The 19,460-nt window shown below is 43.0% G+C and overlaps 1 protein-coding gene across 2 annotated transcripts in view; it reads left to right on the top strand.

Moving 5' to 3' along the window:
• Positions 1–19,460, top strand: part of AFF2 (ALF transcription elongation factor 2) — an 855,266-nt gene that overhangs the window by 464,172 nt on the left and 371,634 nt on the right. For both annotated transcript variants that reach the window (XM_085608002.1, XM_085608001.1), the window contains exons 5-7: positions 9,860–9,946; positions 17,374–17,410; positions 17,636–17,687. In XM_085608002.1, coding sequence (XP_085464128.1) covers positions 9,860–9,946; positions 17,374–17,410; positions 17,636–17,687 — 176 coding nt within the window. The remainder of the gene's footprint in view (positions 1–9,859; positions 9,947–17,373; positions 17,411–17,635; positions 17,688–19,460) is intronic.

The raw sequence follows: 19,460 nt of genomic DNA on the forward strand, positions 1-19,460 counted from the left end.
AGAGCTTCAACCTGGACAAAAGGTGTGGGTCTTGGCCCCAGTGGAGCCGTGTGCACTTCAGGATAAGTGGACAGGTCCATTTGAGGTTGTGGAGCGCAAAAGTCCTATCACCTACTTGGTGGACATGCAGACTCCCAGGAACCCTTTGAGGGTCCTACATGTTAACCGCCTTAAGCCCCACTTAGAGAGGACCAAAGTGGGCATGCTGCTGGCCACTGATGATGGAATGGAAGAGGAGACCGAGCCTCTTCCTGACCTCTTAGTGGCCTCTGAGAAAGATGGGTCAGTGGATGGAGTTAACCTCTCACCCACCCTGACGCCCGAACAACAGGAAGATTGCCGCCACTTGCTGGGACAGTTTTCCGACCGATTCTCCCTGGTTCCTGGTGTCACAGATTGGTGCGTCCATGATGTGGACACAGGAGACAGCTTACCTGTGAAGCACAAGGCTTACAGGGTAACTGACAGGGTCAGAGCTTGCATTAAGGAGGAGGTCTCCAAAATGCTTGCGCTAGGGGTGGTTGAGTCCTCCAGCAGTCCTTGGTCCAGCCCCGTGGTCTTGGTCCCCAAAGCTGCTGCGCCGGGAGCCACACCTGAACTCCGGTTCTGTGTGGACTACAGAGGACTCAATTCAGTAACGAAGACTGACGCGCACCCCATCCCCAGAGCTGATGAGCTCATTGATCGGCTGGGGGCTGCCCGGTTCCTCAGCACGTTTGATTTAACGTCTGGGTACTGGCAGATCGCCTTGACCGAAGGGGCCAAAGAGAGGTCAGCATTCTCTACACCAGATGGGCACTTCCAGTTCCGAGTCATGCCATTTGGGATGAAGAATGCCCCTGCCACCTTTCAGAGGTTGGTCAACCAGGTACTGGTTGGGCTGGATGCGTTCAGTGCCGCCTACCTGGATGACATCGCAGTGTTCAGTGCCACCTGGCCCGAGCACCTGCGCCACCTCTGGGAAGTGTTGATGGCTCTGCGCCGAGCAGGCCTCACGATCAAGGCAAGCAAGTGCCAGATCGGGCAGGGTTCCGTGGTGTACTTGGGACACCAAGTGGGGAGTGGCAAGGTGGCACCCTTGCAACCCAAAATTGAGACCATCCTGGCTTGGGAACCCCCCAAGACGCAGACCGCAGTGAGGGCCTTCCTGGGGCTCACTGGGTACTACAGGAGGTTTGTCAAGGGCTATGGAACGATCGTTGCCCCCTTGACAGAGCTGACTTCCAAGAAGCAGCCCAGGAATGTGATTTGGACTGACACCTGTCAGAAAGCTTTCGACACCCTGAAGACTGCCATGTGCACGGCGCCCGTGCTCTTGGCCCCTGACTTCTCCAAGGAATTCCTAGTACAGACAGACGCTTCAGAGCATGGTGTAGGGGCTGTTCTCTCACAGATGACTGAGGAGGGCTGGGACCAACCCGTAGCCTTCATCAGTAGGAGGTTACTTCCACGGGAAAGTAGGTGGAGTGCAATTGAGCGAGAAGCATTTGCTGTGGTCTGGGCGCTGAAGAAGCTAAGACCCTACTTGTTTGGGTCTCACTTCCGGGTTCAGACGGACCACAGGCCCCTCAGATGGTTGATGCAAATGAGGGGTGAGAACCCGAAGCTGTTGAGGTGGTCCATCTCCCTACAGGGTATGGACTTTACGGTGGAACACCGTCCTGGTACAGATCACGCCAACGCTGACGGTCTGTCCAGGTATTTCCGCCTTAGTGACGAGGAACCCCCTGGGCAAGGGTAGTTCTCCCCACATTTCAGCTGGAGGGGACACGTGTTAGACCTGGCACCTTGGCGTGAGTTTCCCTTCCACTTTTTGATGGTGTGCCTCGATTGTTTTGCTGGTGTTGTCCGCTCAGGGCACTGCGCCACGGCTAATCCGTGCCGCAGTGCAAGTGCTCCCTAAGTAAAGTGTACCTGTAATTGATGTCCATGATTGGTTTATTGGATTCACTGTCAGTCCCCAGTAAAGTGCACCAGGGGTGCCAGGGCTTGTGAATGCCAATGCTGCTGGTGGGCTTGCAGCGCTGGTTGCGCCACCCACGGAAGCGGCCTTGTAAAGTGTGTCTAGGGTCTGCCACCGCAGACCCTGTGCGCGGTCCGGGACCGTCGCGCTGACTGCGCAAGTGCCCCCACTTGCCAGTCCCTAAACCTTCCCTTACCTACATATTAGCCACCCCTCTGGTAGGCCCAGGGGCAGGGTGCATTGTAGGCATAAGGTAGGACATGCCCTGATGTGTGTGGCATGTCTTAGTAGTGAATTACAGCCATTTTCGTTCTTCACTATTGAAGGCTACCTGCTCTCCATAGGCCAGAATGGGCTGCCGGGATCACGCCAACGCTGTGACCCCAGTGGACTCAAGGAGCATGGTAGAAGTGTCAAGTTTAGTATGCCTGAACTCAGGATAATAAAATACTTCTTGTAGTCAAGTTTATTTTAGTATCCTGGGTTTGTAAATGCTACTTTTAGAAAGTTAGTATTTACTGACCTGACCCTCTCAGTCCGCCTCTGCTGTGTGTGTGTGTGTGTTCTGCCTGGCAACAGTAAGGAGCAGGGTGGGGGGATCCCCAGAGACAGGTTGGCTGCCAGGTGGTGGGTAGAGAGGTGACACCTGGATGGGTGGGAGGAGTACACCTTGACTCTTGAATAGCCCTGTGCTCTGCCACCACAAAGCCGGCGCCGCCCCCTGTGGGGCGGCTGATGTCTCTGCCCTGCTGCTGAAAGGAAAGAGCAGAGTCACCATAACAAAGTGCTCCAGAACTGGACTGAGCCAGGCCTAGGCCCCCTGGCGCTAAAGGACAAAAGAATCATGGTATAAAAGTAGGAGCCTGGCTCCTAAGAAATCAGAATCCTGTTTACCACAAAGAACCTCTGCCCGACTAGAAGGAGAAGAAGACGCCGGAGGAGCTGGCCTGCTGCTTGCCTTGCTGAGAAAGGAGAGGAAGAGACTTACTGAAAAGACTTTGCTACTTTGTGCTTGAACATTCTCCAAGGGCTTGATCTGAGCTTGCCCCCTGAACTGAACCCCAGGACCAGTGGGTTCTCTGTGCTTCTTGCTCATCCTCCAATTCGAGCCGTGTGTGCATCCCGCTGGAAAAGAGACTGCGCCCCTCATCGCCCCTCCTAGGGCCGTGACACTCAGAAGCTCGCCTGCCTCAAACCCGTGAGAGCCCCGCTCCGTCCCGAGCCGCTCTCTGTCCCCGGGCCAGGCCGCCTGCATCCCTGTCACCGCCTGCTACTGGAGCGCGCTGACCGCGCTATCACCCCTCCCGCCGGAAACCGTCCGACGACTGTGATCTACGCCGGGTCATCCAGCTGCACTGACCGTGCCCTGCGACCCCGCTTCGCTCTCCCCGGACATCTCAGGCCGCGCCGCCCCCGCTGTGGAGACCCTCCGGCACCGCCGTGCTAAAGGGTCGCTGGCCGCGCCTGCCTACTTGCCCACACCTGCTGATTGAGGACCCAAGAACACTTCCCAAGCTGAGAGTCGCACCGACCTGTGCCGACTCTCCACATCACGAAAGAAGTTCCAGCATCGGGCTCGGGGCCCGCAACGCCTTATTTCCCCGTTCGCAGGAGTCGATCTCTGTGAATACTGGAACCACAAGTAACATTTGCAAGAGACTACAAAGTATCCATTTGAAGCTACGAACAACGAACATTTGCCCGCTTTACAACCTGGTGGCATAGCGAAAACGTTATTGGTCTTGTGATAAGTCTGCCGAGATATATATATCTATTTTTACATAAAGAAGCGTATTTTTATATATATCCAAGTCTGGTGTCCGTTTCTGGGGGGATTGATGTATTTACTGTGTGTATGATTGTAAGTGCTTAACCAACAACGCCTGAGGAATCGCCATGGCTGCTCACGCCACGCACCTAGAGGGTGAGCAAGGGTCATTCGCGAGGGGTTATCCTGCGCCCTGACGTGGAGGAGAGGGTTCCTGCTTGACACAAGGGCAACCTTGCGCCAACCAGAGATCCCCGACTCTAACACCACTCTTCCCACAGGGGACAAGGGTAGACCGCGCCAGAATGGCAGCATGGCTCGAGCTTTTGATATTGCATTGCCCAGGTTCCCATCTATGATGTCTGCTCTAGTCTGATAGATCTGCGCACCCAGGTACTTGAAGGTGTCAAACACCCATTCCAGTGGAGTTTTAGGCATGTCCTGTCACAGGTCAGGCAGGATCGCTTTCATAGGAAAGACTACCAATTTGGGCCAGTTCACCTGAAGACCCGAGGCCTGAGCGTGGGCATCCAGTAGTGCCATCAGGTCATGCAATACAGTATCCTCCCCCAGAGGTAGACCAGTGCATCGTACTTGTCACTGCCTGTCTGCATGGATACCCCAGTCCAAGACCCACTGTCACAATTTACATTCTAAGGGCTCAATAGCAAATGCAAATAAGATAGGCGACAAGGGGCAACCCTGTCTGGTGCCTCGCTCAATAACAAACGTAGGCGATATGTCAAGAACTTTTCTTACTCTTGCCTGGGGTCAGTGTATAGTATGCACACCCAGCACAAGTATTTGGATCCAATGCCAAACCTACCCAGCACAGCCAACAGATACTCCCACCCCAGGGTATTGAATGCCATTTCGATATCCAAGGCTGCCAAACTGGGGGTGTCGGCCTCCGGACGAGAACAGTTGAGGAGCCAGAACATACAATGCAAATTCAGTCGGGTGCTTCTCCCCGGAATAAAACCATTTTGATCCTCATGTATTAAAAGGGATGCCGTGTCTGTGAGCTTGTTAGCCAACACCTTCCCCAATATTTTATAATCCGCATTTAATAAGGACATGGGGTGATATGATGCAATCTGCAACTGATCCCTACCCAGTTTGGGCAGCACCACTAACATTGCCTCTCGCATGGATGTTGGGAGTTCTCCTCTTTCATAAGCATCCTTATAGACATTCTGCAATTGGGGTACAAGCTTATTAGAGTACCAAAGTAGAACTCTGATAGCCTACCGTCTGCACCCGGCGACTTACCCGCCCCCAACTGTTTAATTGTGTAATATTTCGTCTTCCGTAATATCTTCCTCCAATGACTCATATTGGGGCTTTGTAACTTGCTGTAGCTGCACCGGTGCTAAAAAACGTTGTACGTGGGGGAGGCTATCCACGCCTGGCACCCTGTACAAGTTTGTATAGTATTTATAGAATGCATCATTAATTGCCGCCTGCATGCTCTCCAGCACACCTTCGCCATTGTATCACGCTGTGATTGGTGGTTGGGAGGTGTCAGCTTTAAAGAGCCGAGCTACCATTTTGCCCGCTTTGTCACCCTCTGTGTGCTGTCGGGCTAAGTAGTATTTGCAGTCCAGCGTGCATAGACTGTCTGAGGTCTCCTTGTAAGCTAGTCGCGCCTTGGCCAGCAGGGGGTCGCCACAGGGTCCACAGGCACCAGGTTTTCAAATCTCTAAATTTCTACCTCATGCCTATATAACTCAGCTGAGAGTGCCATTCGTGAGCCGTATGTCATTTTGATAGCATGTCCCCGAGCAACTATTTTAAAGGCATCCCACACTATGCCCATATTGGATGCAGTGCCTGTATTCTCCTGAAAGTATGTGGTAATCATCTGAGATAGAGCAGAGCGGAACGCAGTATCCCTAAGGGCAGCTACAGAGAGTCTCCAAGTCGGAATCCTAGCTCTGCAGGCGCTGCAATGAATTGTGGTCAGAGAGCGTCCGCACTAAATATTTTGTTTGCAATTCCCTAGTTAAAGCTTCCATGGAGCAATATATTGCAATGATCCGCATGTGCAGATCATGCAGCGAGGAGTAATGGGAGTTTCTGTGCACTTCAGGGTGCTGGCTACGCCACACGTCGCTCCGCTGCATGTGGTCCGCCCAGTCTCTTAGGTGTCTTGAGATCTGTATGAATTGTGCACTGTGAAGGGGCGGGCATGAGCGGTCCAGGTCATATATACTATTATAGTCCCACCCCCAGTGTCGGCGCTGTAGGGTCAGATAGCAAAGATGGCATGAGTGAATTTAATAACTGCGCCTGCCCAGTGTTCGGGGCATATAGGGAGACTAGCGCAAGCGGGGCTTCATCTAATTGGCCCTCCAGGGTCACATAGCGGCCCTGAGGATCTATTCAAGTATGTGCCACCTTGAGAGGTGTGCCTGGTGCCACCCACATAAGGGTACACCTAGCATACCCCGAGTATGTGGTTCCTATGTCCGTACCTCTCCAATGCTTGCACAGTGAGGCTTATGTCTGTGTTGTAAGGTGTGTCTTCTGTATTAGTGCAATTGAGACCTTGTGGGTGCACAAATATTGGTCTACCTTATGTCTTTTCACACATCCCGCAAGCCCCCTCATGTTCCAAGTTAAGAGTGTGTACTCATTATTAAGCATTTCAAAGAATGAAGGGGACTCTCCAATCTACTTCCTCCCCGTCAACCACCCGACTCACCCCTGCATCCCCCAACCAACGGTCATCCCGCTGTATATTCTACTATTCAAATACATCCCACGACCCACACAATAAAAAACAGAGATTGTTGTGAACAATAATAACATACACTGGAAAGAGCATAACAGCACCACAGTGTGGCATTTTGTCTTTATTCACCTCAGAGCTATGTGTTTATTCACCATTAGGTGTCTATGTGATTTCAGCAGAAGTAAGTGTTAGTACTCATTAAAAGATGTCTGAGTCCAGCACCCAAACAATGGAGTAGAATAAGCACTGCATAGGATAAACCTATTGCAAGAGTAAGTAATTTATGTTACGCTACTGTGGCCTTCTGTTGCATCACTGAGAATCAGACTGCAGAGCTGTGTTTTATGTGAGAGACACTGGGTAACTAACTTATACAATCTCAAAACATAAGGCCTTATTTAGAGTATTGCAAATAGGATATTCTGCCGAAACTTGGCAGATATCCCATTTGCAGTATTACAAGTGCCTTACACTATAATGTACCTGTGTTATGATGGACAGGATATCTGCCTCATTTGTGACGGAGTATCCCATCTGCCAGAGTCCAAATAAAGCACACAGATTTCCTGTACTACCTTATAGACATACACCTAAATCAAACAGATTTACCCACACTACAATCTAAAGGCTTTGGGGGTGATCTAGAGTTTGGGGCAGACAGAGTAACTGTCACAAACACAATGAAGTACCCTGTCTGCCAAACTGAGAGTCTGTCAGCCCTATTCAGGGTTAGGAAAACCATTAACTTTCCGTCGATTGAGTCCCTGATGGCAATGTTGACAAAAGCTACCTCTGATAGCCCCGCAGAGAAGAGGCCATCGGAATTAAGTCATCACACTGTCTGCTGTATTTAAAGTGGACAGTATGAAGGGGTTTATTTCTGTCCATCACTGAAGTGTTGTGGGGTCATCAGTGCTTTTTTATTTCTCAATAACAGACTTCCACTTTTGGAGTTTTATTTTGAAAAACAAAAAATGGTAAGAGTTTTGTGGATGGCCATCAATACCAATGTCATTAATCCACCAATATTTTTTTTACCTTAAAAGGAGCTGCGGTTCCTATGAATGTACAGAGTTGACTGCTGTGTCGGCAGTCATCTCCGAATAAGACTACCATCCATCATGGTGGTGGACATTAAGTACTCTGCCATCATTACAGATGGTACACCATGTTCTGTTGTTTAATCAGACCCATACTTTCTCTTGTGCAATAACAGAGAAAGAAATTCACTTAAGACAAATAGTTTTCACAAAAAAACATTTTAGCTACAGTCACTCATAACCACTCTGACACACACACACATACCCTACCTAAAACACATGCACTGCAGGTTGTATGCCAGGTGTAGGTGCTCTATGTAGAGTAGAAAAGGAGTGTGCATCTTTGAAGGGTTTCAGTTAAAACCACATTCTCAGAAGCCAGTTTGTGACGTGAGAGGTTGAGATATCTACCCAAGACAGTTCTACCATTAATTACAATTTGAAAAAATACAATTTCATTTTGCATTCTGTTATGCCTGGGCTACAAGGTAAGGCATTAACAGCTAAGAACATTCTAATGGATCGGGCTAACAATGTTTAACCAACCGTGCAGCTGAGATTAAGCAAGCTCCTGGTTGTACTTCGTAGGAAGTTACCACACTGCAGCGGAAGCGCTCATTTTGACCGATTGATTTATTCCTTTTTAGTGTGTCCTACTGGAAAGAAACCTTCATTTTATATCTGCCTAATGTGAAAAAAAATCAGTCCGACATGAGCCAAAGAAAATATTCACTATTACTAATTCCTCTAGAAAATGTGTAAACAGGGTGTGTGCAAACAATCGCCTGGCTCTTGCTTGTGTGAACATGGACGTCGTTGTGCTCACTTCAAGAAACAGTGACTACAAAAGACACACATGCAGAAAGCATAACCGCACAGGAAGTCAGGCATGCATTCGAAAAATGTAAATATAAGTCCTACTTGACCCGTGGCCTACTACAGAAAAATATTAAGGGCTTCTTCACAACAGATTCAAATGTAAATATTCGTCATACCCGTCTGTGTTTTGTCTTCGATTAAGTTGTGAATTAATTGATTGCAGCTTTAGTAAAACGGTGCAAATCAGTCACTGAGTGTATTTTCATTCATTTCTAACAGATATCGTGCCTGTGGTTATTAAAAGGAAAACCGCAGCAGGGTTGTACATTTTAAACTTTAAATGCGGTGTTAGAGCAGCACGCCCAGAGCGATCTTATTGCAGCACATGTATTTCGGTTAGATGCAAATAATATTTTAGTCTTTACTCAGCTCCTGTGAGGATAGGACCTGTAGATGTGTGTGAGTAAACAAAAAACATGACAGAACATTAATGTAACATATGTTGCCACTTTTACTGACTAGCAGATCTCTACTGCAGATAAAAGTATTCTTTAAGTTACGATTTTGACAAATATAGGTGAGTCGCACATGAGAAATTTCCCAAAACAGTTTTTTTTGTTGCATGGTACCATTGTGCTTGCTTAATTTTACACAGGTTGTGTGTTGGAAATTACACTTCTGGTATGAATTTCTGTGTGCGTAGGTGTTTGAATTTAAAAGCAAAATGACAATGTTAACATCTAAAACATTGGTAGAAATGAGACAGGTCATTATTTAGGAGGGTAGGGGCCAGGGTGGGATTTCTGAATAACAGCACTTTGGTGTATTCTAGCATTTACTTTAAATGTTTTTAATTTATGTATTTCTTTTATTTATTTGCACATTTCGTATTTAGGCTTTAGGGTGGGTATCCCATCCTGATAATGTTGGCTGTGACTTCTTAGAATTGTGTTGTGCCCACAATTTGCAGATTTTAAACCACAGTGGGTTAATCTGCAGTTTGTGCTTTTGGAAGGGGTTGGACATCCTTGTCAGTACGTAGAGGTACTGATTGATATGATACTTTTTAAAGTTTGTTATACCTCGAAATTATATATACATTTTGTGATGTAACTGAAAGTTGGTGCAAAGGTCAGGGATGACTTTTTTGAAAGAAGCAGGTTCTTCATTCTTAAATCAGTCATTTCTTTGTGCTTGCGTGGGACCTATTGGAATATGAATCAACACCATTTGTGAATACTATCCCTCAAACATGATGACATTTTAATTTCCTGGAAGATCTGCTATTATAAATATACGTACCCTTTTACTGTAATGCCAGAGCACATTGAATATAAAGTAGGTAGGTCTGCTGGAATCCCGGCTGGTGCATGAAGAGTTGAGGTCTACTAAGTTTTCATCGTAGTCCTCTTTCTGGTATGCCCGCTGGCAAACTGTACGCAATCTGAGAAACATATACAGCTTGGTATACTACTTTAATATGTGTGGGTGCATAGTAATCTAGACTCTGTTTATTTTCCACTGCCTTTTAGGAGATGACTCACTCCTGGCCTCCTCCCCTTACTGCTATTCACACCCCAGGAAAGGCAGAGCAAACTAAGTTTGCCATTCCTTGCAAGGTATGTATATATTCAATGTGATTCATATTTGTTTTATACTTGATGTACTTTCTGTGCAGCTATGCCTTTCTCCCTCACCGATGACTGAGTTGAATTTTGGCGGAGAGGGAACTCCATTGCAACTGTGACAGAGATACCTCCCCGCCAACATTATGGTCTATCCCCTCACCCCACTTTTGATTCGGTTAGACCAGAGTTTGATGGCGGCAGAGACTATCCATCTCCTCTGTGATCAAACTTCTCTGACGGCCTGATGGAGTAAGGGTCGTCAGAGTTTTGGCTATATGTAACCTAATTTAGATGGGTGGACATATAGCTGTTTTTCAGTGCCGTTACTACCAGGAAAAACCTTGCTGTAATGGGCACTGAAAAGTGCTCAGTGCCCTACTCACCATGGGAAGAAACTCCCATTTTGAGTGGGGCATTGTTTTTTACTTTTCAAAAAGAAAATCCCACTTTGGGATTTTTGGGGGGAAATTTAAAAAATGGGTAACTGTTATACGGCCCAATCATGTTTAAGGAGCCTTATCAAAGTTATAATGCAGAAGCAGAAACCACCTTGACAGGATATTTCAAAATGTGATGGGTGGCATCTCCATCAGGGTGACGGAGTGATTTCTCCACCGCCCTGGTGGAGGAACCTTCATGTTGATCTTGATAACCACCTTCCATGATAGATGCTTGCACCTTTCGGGAACACCAAATATTTGGTGGATGAAATGTTTGAATTAAACCCAGGCATTTGCTATGCTTCGGGGCCGACCTTATGCATATCATGCTTGGTCATGCCCTTGTTGGGACAGTTAAATTAGAACTTCCAAGGAAAGTCTCCTCTTAACAGTACCAAGAGCAACCCTAGACTTGTTGTGTCCTCATTATTGAGATACATTAATATGGCACAGAGAGCACAGGACTTGGTCTGAACATACCTATCACATTTAGGTCATCTCCCTGAGAAAACCAAAAATGTTATTAGTGGAATACATGAATTGCTTCCGGTTACCAGGAGTTTGTCCCTCATTAGGGGGACAAAAAATAAATAAGCGTTGGCCCAGGGTGAGATAAAAACCGTAACAACTTTGTGGCTTTTACAAATTAAAGATTCTTCCATTAATCGGCTAAGAAGGTCTCCCTAACAGATACAAATTGAATGCTGCTCTAGAATGTACCCTGTTTTCCAGAGTCATGTTTTTCCTTGATTGCATCTAGGAATAACCTGTCTTTGTAAAACATGCCACTATTGAAAGAAGAGAACCCACAAGGTCTGCTCAACTGCCAGCTTCCATTCTAGATGCTGTGCAGCCCTTATGTTTTCCTGGTATATGAGAATTGACAAAATGATAATGAATCAAAGAACCACAAATAGGCTACTGAAGAATTCAGTCAAGGCAAGGCCCATTCTCAACTCAGTGTTATAGAATATTGTGGACAATTATCCTGTGTACTAATGGATACAATAATGGTAGTACATAGGTGATATATCCTATGCAGAAAACTAGTAGTTTAATATATCATCATCTTGAAAGACAAGACATCCTTTGAAAATATGCTTGGTGACCTATAGTTGAAATTGCCTGTCATTCCCCTGGTGTTGTACTGCAATTTCTACCTTTTATGATTTTATCTTACAAATTGGGGCTCACCAGTGGATTCACATTTTGATGCAAAACCTTATAAAATTCCCAACCCCTAGAAATGTGTTCTTAAACAATAAATTAACATTCATATATGCAAACTCATTCATTATACCAGAATGTTTTTGTTTTCAAAAGCTGCTTATCTGAGCAAAGCTAATCATCAATGATATGGTCTATAACCGGGCAAACTTTCCACAGCTAATTTGAAACAAGGTCTCCTACTTGATTAAACCCAATTTCATTACACTTCTCTATTATATGATTTGACACATCTAAGCCCAAGTACAGCTTTTAGCAACATAAAAAAAAATGGCAACTAGAAATTCAGAATTGTTTAAACAGCTGCCTAATCTGTACAGATAAAGCATGCAGAGAGTTGTATCTTGCTTTTTTTCGGAATTTTGCTGATTTTAGAAAGACGGAAAGATCCATTTCTGATTCTCTGATCATTTTAATAAGCAAAAAATGATAGCACTCCATTTCATTGTTAAGGCATGCGGAGGCTGTTTCTGTGTAAAAGAGTTGCATGATAATAAAATCTGAGATGTGGAAGAGTTAAACCCCCAGCTCCGTATCTAAATGAACTATTGAACATTGTCATAGTGGATGCTTATTCTTGCAAATACATTTGTGAACGAATGTATCAATTTCTTGAAAATAAATGCAATTAATCTTAATTTGAACATTGGCAAACAAAAATAAAAATAATAGTAAAATTGATATTTTAGTATTTTATTGAGGCAGACTCTATGACTTATTGATAGCAGTAGAGAAGATCATCTGCTGAGTAAGTTCCAAACCATTTTCAGCATAGCAATATAATTCAAATGATATTGATCTGAAACCTTTGATGTAACAAATATCACTAGATATCGATTTGGGTGGTGGGGAAAAAATCGCTGTCTTAAAGGTTCTGAAAGATCACTCTCATCAGTATTGACTTTGAATGATTATTTTATAACCACCCCCACAGTAAACTCTTGTAGTCTCTCCAGGGTCCCTTGAACAATATCTTTCTCCACTTTCAAATAATAAATAATATTGTCTGCAGCTCATTCAAAGGTGGTAAAATTGATAGATTATTGTGAATTCTCAATGTCAGGTTCCGATGAAACATGTAAATAATATAGGTGACATCGGACACCCCTGATCCTATCTCCCATGAATTGATAACAAGTCTACCTGCAAAAGCAAATCACATTACTCTGATACCCCTAAGTCTATAGTATTTAGAAATTTCTGACATTATCAGGTTCCTCTGCAAGCTGAACAGACAAAGTCCCAAATGCTACAAATATCCCCAATTACATTTCCCCATCAAACATGCCCTGGTATCTTGAGTATTAAACCCTGCTCAAACCAATAGAAAAACTGCACATCTTAAATTTACATATGTAAAAGACCAAGAAGAAAAATACAGATTTTAGTCAAGTGCTGAAAAAGATATAGTCCTTTGTGAGGAGGACTGAATGCATTTCAAACAGAATTAAGAATGTGGGATTGATCCAGCAGCAAATGGATTAACCATTCATGGGTTGCTCCTGATGCCATTTGTTTTATACAGTGTTCTTGAGTTGTGATTCTTGTATCAAAATACACATCTTAGTTATAGTTAAGGTTGTGTCAACTCTTCTTTTTAAGTGAAAGGTCCTACCTACTATCGCAAAGTATTATGGAGTAGGATTGGTGCCAGAAAAAGTTTATGGAAACCGATCTACTGATGTTCAGCTACTCCTTGCCAAAATAGCTGAAGAGAATTTCTGGATCACATGAAATGCATCATATAAATCCCAGGTTTTGCACTCATTCAAAAGTCTGATGTGTAAGTTAGAGTGACATTTTCTGGTGAGTGACCAACGACGCCAATTGTGTAGCAGCTTGATGACACTATATTTTAGTCAAGCCTCCCATAAGCCACTGTCATGGGTTTCCAATAACAAGTAAACATCTTCATCAGAATATTCTTGTGATTATTTTGCCATCTATTTTTTAGAGTTGATGCACATGTATGGTTTCATCCCAGTATCATATGCTGATGATACACAGCTCCTCTTCCCCTTTAAGACTCTCTCCGCTGATGTAAGAAGCTCTTTCTCTTCAGGCATGAAGGCAGTGGCACATTGGATGTCCTCCAATTATCTTCAGTGCAACGTCAGCAAAACTGAGGTAATGCTGCTTGGAGAAGCTAAAATACTATGGACCCCTGATTGGTGGCCACACGACCTGGGAACAGTTCCCAAACCCAAGCAGGTCGTGAAGAATTTAGGGATCCGATTGGATCAAGATTTGTCACTCAAACAGCATGTTAACTATATTTCAGGAATATGCTTCCATACCATTAGCCTGTTACGTAAAGTTTTCCCTCTACTACCTGACTCCTTTAGGAGAACTCTTGTTCAGGCTTTGGTTTTAAGTTGGATTGACTATTCTAATGGCCTGTTGTTTTTTGCCAACGAAGGCATATTGGACAAGCTTCAGGTCATTCAGAACACGGCAGCTCGCCTTGTCCTCAACATCCCCCCGAGAACTGCTTCTAAGCCCCTCCTTGAGCAACTGCACTGGCTCTCAATCCGGCAGAGAACTAAATTTAAAATATGTTGTCTGATTCATAAATGTCTAAATGGACAAGGGCCCGCCTACCTTCAAAACAAATTTGTTCCCTATACTCCAACTCGATCGCTCAGGTCCAGCAACAATCTTCTTTTAGTGATCCCCCGTGCAAAAAAAGCCAGACATGGTAGCAAAGCACTATCAATTACAGGACCCACACTATGGAACAAACTCCCTCTGTCTTTGAGACAGCGTAAAGAACACCTCACTTTCAGGAGACACTTGAAAACTGTACTGTTCAGAAATGAGATCTAGCCCCATTCTTTCACACCTCTGTTTCGACCGGCTCCAAAAGCGCAGAGATACTCCATCAGGAGTCGATTCCAGCGCTATACAAACCAGCAAATAAATAAATAAAATAATAGCTAAGAGTTTATTTCTTCTATCAAGGTGTTATAAAGACGAGAGATGACTCCTTTGAAGTCACTCCATCTTTGGTGATATTTCTGGATTGGTAAATCCAGGAATGTATTGGGTATTAACATAGTTTTGCTGCATATATTTTTGTTCGTGTGTTGCTTCAATGTAGACCCCATGTTACCATGTTTTGAAAGATTTCACCTCGTCTTCCTCCAGTATGTGACCTAGTTGCCTTATAAAAAACCTTTGACCAACTATTCCTTCTAGCATAGCATGTGACCTCCAATCAGAGGTGTAACATTATTCTAGAGTGGTACCTTTTGGTGAAGGAGGCCAGTGATGTTCAATAGCTTATGGGTGGTGGCCTATATTTTACCTGGTTCCGTTAGTCATGGGTTCATTGTGTCCATTAAGGCTGTTGCATTACTATATATGTTCTCAGGAACTTGTGCATTTTCCTTCAACTATTTCTCCATATGAATCCAGTCTAGTGTTTCGAGTTCTGAGGAAAAGAAATGTGCTAAACGCGTGAGGCTTTAAAGAATTAGACCATGTGTGAAAGCATCAGACTTCCAGAGGTAGTGGCAGTTTGAAGCTTGAATATTTCCTGGTTGTTGAGATCCCCACATCTAACCCTTGATTGTTTTGTCTATATTCTAATGTAGAAATCATGTAAAGGGCAAAGGAAACATCCACAGAGATGTCTGTACTCTATCCCAGAAGATTAACTGGAGATTAGACTGACTTGTGAAGTATGTTGTAGTCTTGTCTGGTAAAGTCATGAACTTTTTAAGGATTATTGCCTTTAAGTCTTTGCAAATGCAGATACAAAGATACCTGACCGCATTCTGAGACCATGCATAAAGATGTCTTGGAACAGGGGATGACAGACTGTACAAATTCAAAAGTAACTCTTTACTTTTGGCCTAATGTATTTTATAATCTGAAACGCAGCCAAATCTCAAGATTATTTTTATTAACTCTGTTATTGATTCTGCAGGCTTCTGATGGCACCTGCAGGATATCGTCCATGTAAAGAAACTGTTTAACTGCAGATTTTATGGCAACACTTATTTGGATTGATGAATATCTGATGCTAAAGCTTCAATAGCCAGTAGGAAGAGGAGGGGTTATGGTGGCATCCTTGTTGAGTACCTATGTGGTAACTGAATTACTTGGAGTTAAGTGTGCTTCAGGTCACTGCCGCTAAGGGATTACTATAGAACCAATGGATTTTTTATATACATTTATTTTTAAAGGCTTCTGTTGGTAACCTGTCCCATCTATGGAGGTCCTGATCTACCTTTAAGTAGTTCCACGGTGAGGTTCTAGTCTTCCTATACATTGTGTTTACTGGTGAAATATGGGAGAAAATCCCCCATCACTTAAAAACTTAGTTGGCTGTAGGAAAGGGTGGGTTTCTTCATCAACTAAATACTTGTCACTTAACATACAAAACAAAACAGGCTGAGCTGTGCAAATGCACTCTTGCGTAACGTGCTCAAACTGAAATTTAGACATGTCATATATCTGTATTTAGAAGTACTTAAATATCTGAGTACTCATGCATAGCTGTGACACTCACAGCTTCAATGAACCATGCATAGAACTCTTCATGAATTCCAAGAAAGTCAGAGGTTTGTTAAAAACATAGGAGTAACTACGGGAGCAAATCTTCGACTTTCTCACCAGGCTCTTTCATTATTATTTCCAAAGTTGTCAACATAATGACTACCAAAGTCATTAAGGATGAAATGATGAAAGTGAAGAATTGTATTCCAAAGTACATGTTTTATTGATGAATGCTCCATTAAGTAAGTCATTCATTCTATAAGCACTAATCCGAATATTGAAATGCATTACAAGTTTACGTTTGTGAAAGCTTTCATAACTTTTGCATACTTACAGAAACACGCACAAAACAATTTGCAAAGGTTCACTTTTCCATGACATGGCCTAGAGTTTATAAAAAAGATTGTTGCTCCTGGCTGTTTTAAAAATCACTTCTGGTTGCCTATATACACATTCTCCTTCATGTGCTCAGTTGTTTAATAGGCCCATCTACAGCAGCAATTGCACAAGGCTGAGTCAGAAAAATATTCCTCATCATGCATTATTCTGTTTGTGCGTCTGTGTTCAATGTAATGCTGTGGGAAAAAAACATGATGGCAAGCCAACTATGTAAGCACTTTTGTTTACTCCCCAGTCAGACACGCATAGGAAGGCTCTGTCTTTCGAAAAATGAAAATGAATGTCGTTTGTGGTGTGCTACCAAAATATCAAAGCTGGAATTTATCCTACTATAAATATTTTTTTACAAACATATTATCCTGGTGGAGTTATTAGAAATCAGGAGTTGGTAGGAGTTAGTAGAAAATCTACACTCAAGGCACTTGATATTTATTTCAGATAATATGTTTACATACAGTGTTCGACGTACAACCCTCCCTTGCAGTGGGAATTTACTCCCACTGCCTGAGAGAAATGTCCTGTCCCCGACTGTCATAGTTTAGTAGGACACAGAGAGGAAAAACAAAAACAAGAATGTACTTGTGGGTGCTGCTTTAAGTGGATTGTCCCTCAAACACCATTGCTGCTGATGTCTACTGACAGAGATTTTCTGCAAGAAGGGAAAAGGAACATTCCCACCCTCTAAATAAAACATGGGATGCAAAGGTGGACAGACAAGACAGGCGCCAATTTCTGGAAACCATCCAATGGTTGCCCATCATTAAATGAGGCATTTTGTAGAGCATTGGATGATATATTATACACATTACATTTTTAGCATACAATAACATATTTTTTTCTTTATTGCAGGACTCCCAGCACCTGAACTCAGGGTTCAACTTACAAAGTAGGTCATTATTGATTATAGCTCAGATAATATGTTTTGCCCGCCTAACATCATTTGTACATGAGAAGAACAACTAATTATAGTTTGTAAAATTCTGCAAAATATTAATTGCATGTTCTACACCATGGCATGTGATGATCAGAGCATAATTACAAACGCCTGGCAGCTTAGGCATATTTTAATAGATCACAGTCTTTCGATGGCTGAAACTGTTTGTTTTTTTAGAACGATGTGACGCTACAAGCAAACCAATAACAAAGCCAGTTCCACAAAAATCGTAAGTTGTTTTTCTGTTAATGTTATCTTATGTGAAACATTCATTTTACAACTGAAAAACAAATGCATGCCAAAATAAGAGATTTTAAAAATGTAACATATCTGTTCATTGTTGGAAAATTGGGTGAATTAGCTAATTAATATGATCTGGCTCCTTGCAGAAGGAAAACACAACCTCAATTTACTCGCAGAGCAGGCACAGAGAGATCCCTGTTTTTATATTAATGTAGGCACCATTTGTGTTTTCACTTTAAAATTGCCTGATGTCTTATTTATCATTTGCTGTGATTTCATCACCTTTTGGAGTTCAGTTGATAGGCACAATCAAGGATAACTTGGAATTGTGCACCTGACGAAGAAAAGATTCTTTTTGGATTTGACTTGGTAGTAACTGTGGCAGATCAGATATCTAAATGTAGGTTTCCACTGGTGAGGTGCAATAAGTGGCCTACTTATAAAATGAGTTTGCTTCTCACATCAGGGAAAATAGGATCTGAGGAATACTACTCCCACTATGCTATGGTGTGTTGCGGAATGTTAGGTTTGATTTATTTTCAATATACTATGCATCCCAGGAGCCACTTCGAGGTACAGAATACAGCTCTTCATCAACTACCCAATCTAATGGAAAAACTGGTCATATTCCTTTCTAATCAGATCTGTTCTCGGGATTTCCATTAGCTGTACACATTCCTTTATTTGTTAGACATTGAGCTTCCCGCCATTTGGCTCCATGGAAGTGTACCACCTGCCCTATTGAAAGGCTTTGGAAGATCAAACTTATGTTATTTTTTAACTTAGGAGACTTCTTTAAAGACTCAGGATGTAGTCTTTAGGCTAGGATGCTGGACAAATAGCTCTACATTGAATCAAATGATGTATTATCAACAACCTATCAGCAGTGACTCTCTTAAGTAGGTACCAATGAAACAAGCACTGGTGGTGGACATAAATATAAAGAAGATTTTGCTCACAAATTGTGCTGTGTATGTTTATGAAGCTCTAGTTACAGTCAATTTAGCAACACAGATAGTCCAGAATATAGCAAAGGGAGAATAGGTTTAATATTTAAGTGCATATGGACGATGCAATTGGAGTAGCCATGTCTTTAAAATCAACAGTACATCTTTCCTCTAAAAGCATTAAAACATTTTAGATAACTTTTATATTAACTAAATATGGATTAAACAAATGATATGAAGAAAGAAATATATATTTAAGAGCAACAAATAATTATGGAATTGACTCTTGTTGAAAGCAACACTTTTATCTGCTTTAATACACATTGCCAAATTAATATTTGAACCTCCAGGCCCTATCACATTTATTTTTAATTGAGATTGGACACAGAGTACATTTTCCCATATATATGTAAATACAACGCATAGAACTTCAAACTTTAAAATCTGGCAAAGAGATGACTTTAAACATGGATCTTCACATTTCACTGACTGTATTGAGGTCTTACCCAGACCAGAACCACAGCCCCTTTAAATACAATGGCAAATTACCATATGACTATACCAGACTCCACAGAAGCTCCAAAATCTGAATTCAATGCAATAAGGTCAGTGCTAGATATGACCATATTGTAATGAATATCTTTGTGATCTACACCGGTGTAGAAAGATCCTTACCATAACTAAGTCTATCATAAATGTCGATTTTAAATTGATCGAAATCTATTCTACTCCTAATTTATTTCACTTCGGCTTCACCTCCAAAAAGATATTGCAATCTCTATATAGCAGATTCCAGTAATAGCTAAACAAAT

This window comes from Triturus cristatus, chromosome 5_2 (genome assembly GCF_964204655.1).
Source record: "Triturus cristatus chromosome 5_2, aTriCri1.1, whole genome shotgun sequence".
In the NCBI taxonomy this organism is placed as follows: domain Eukaryota; kingdom Metazoa; phylum Chordata; class Amphibia; order Caudata; family Salamandridae; genus Triturus; species Triturus cristatus.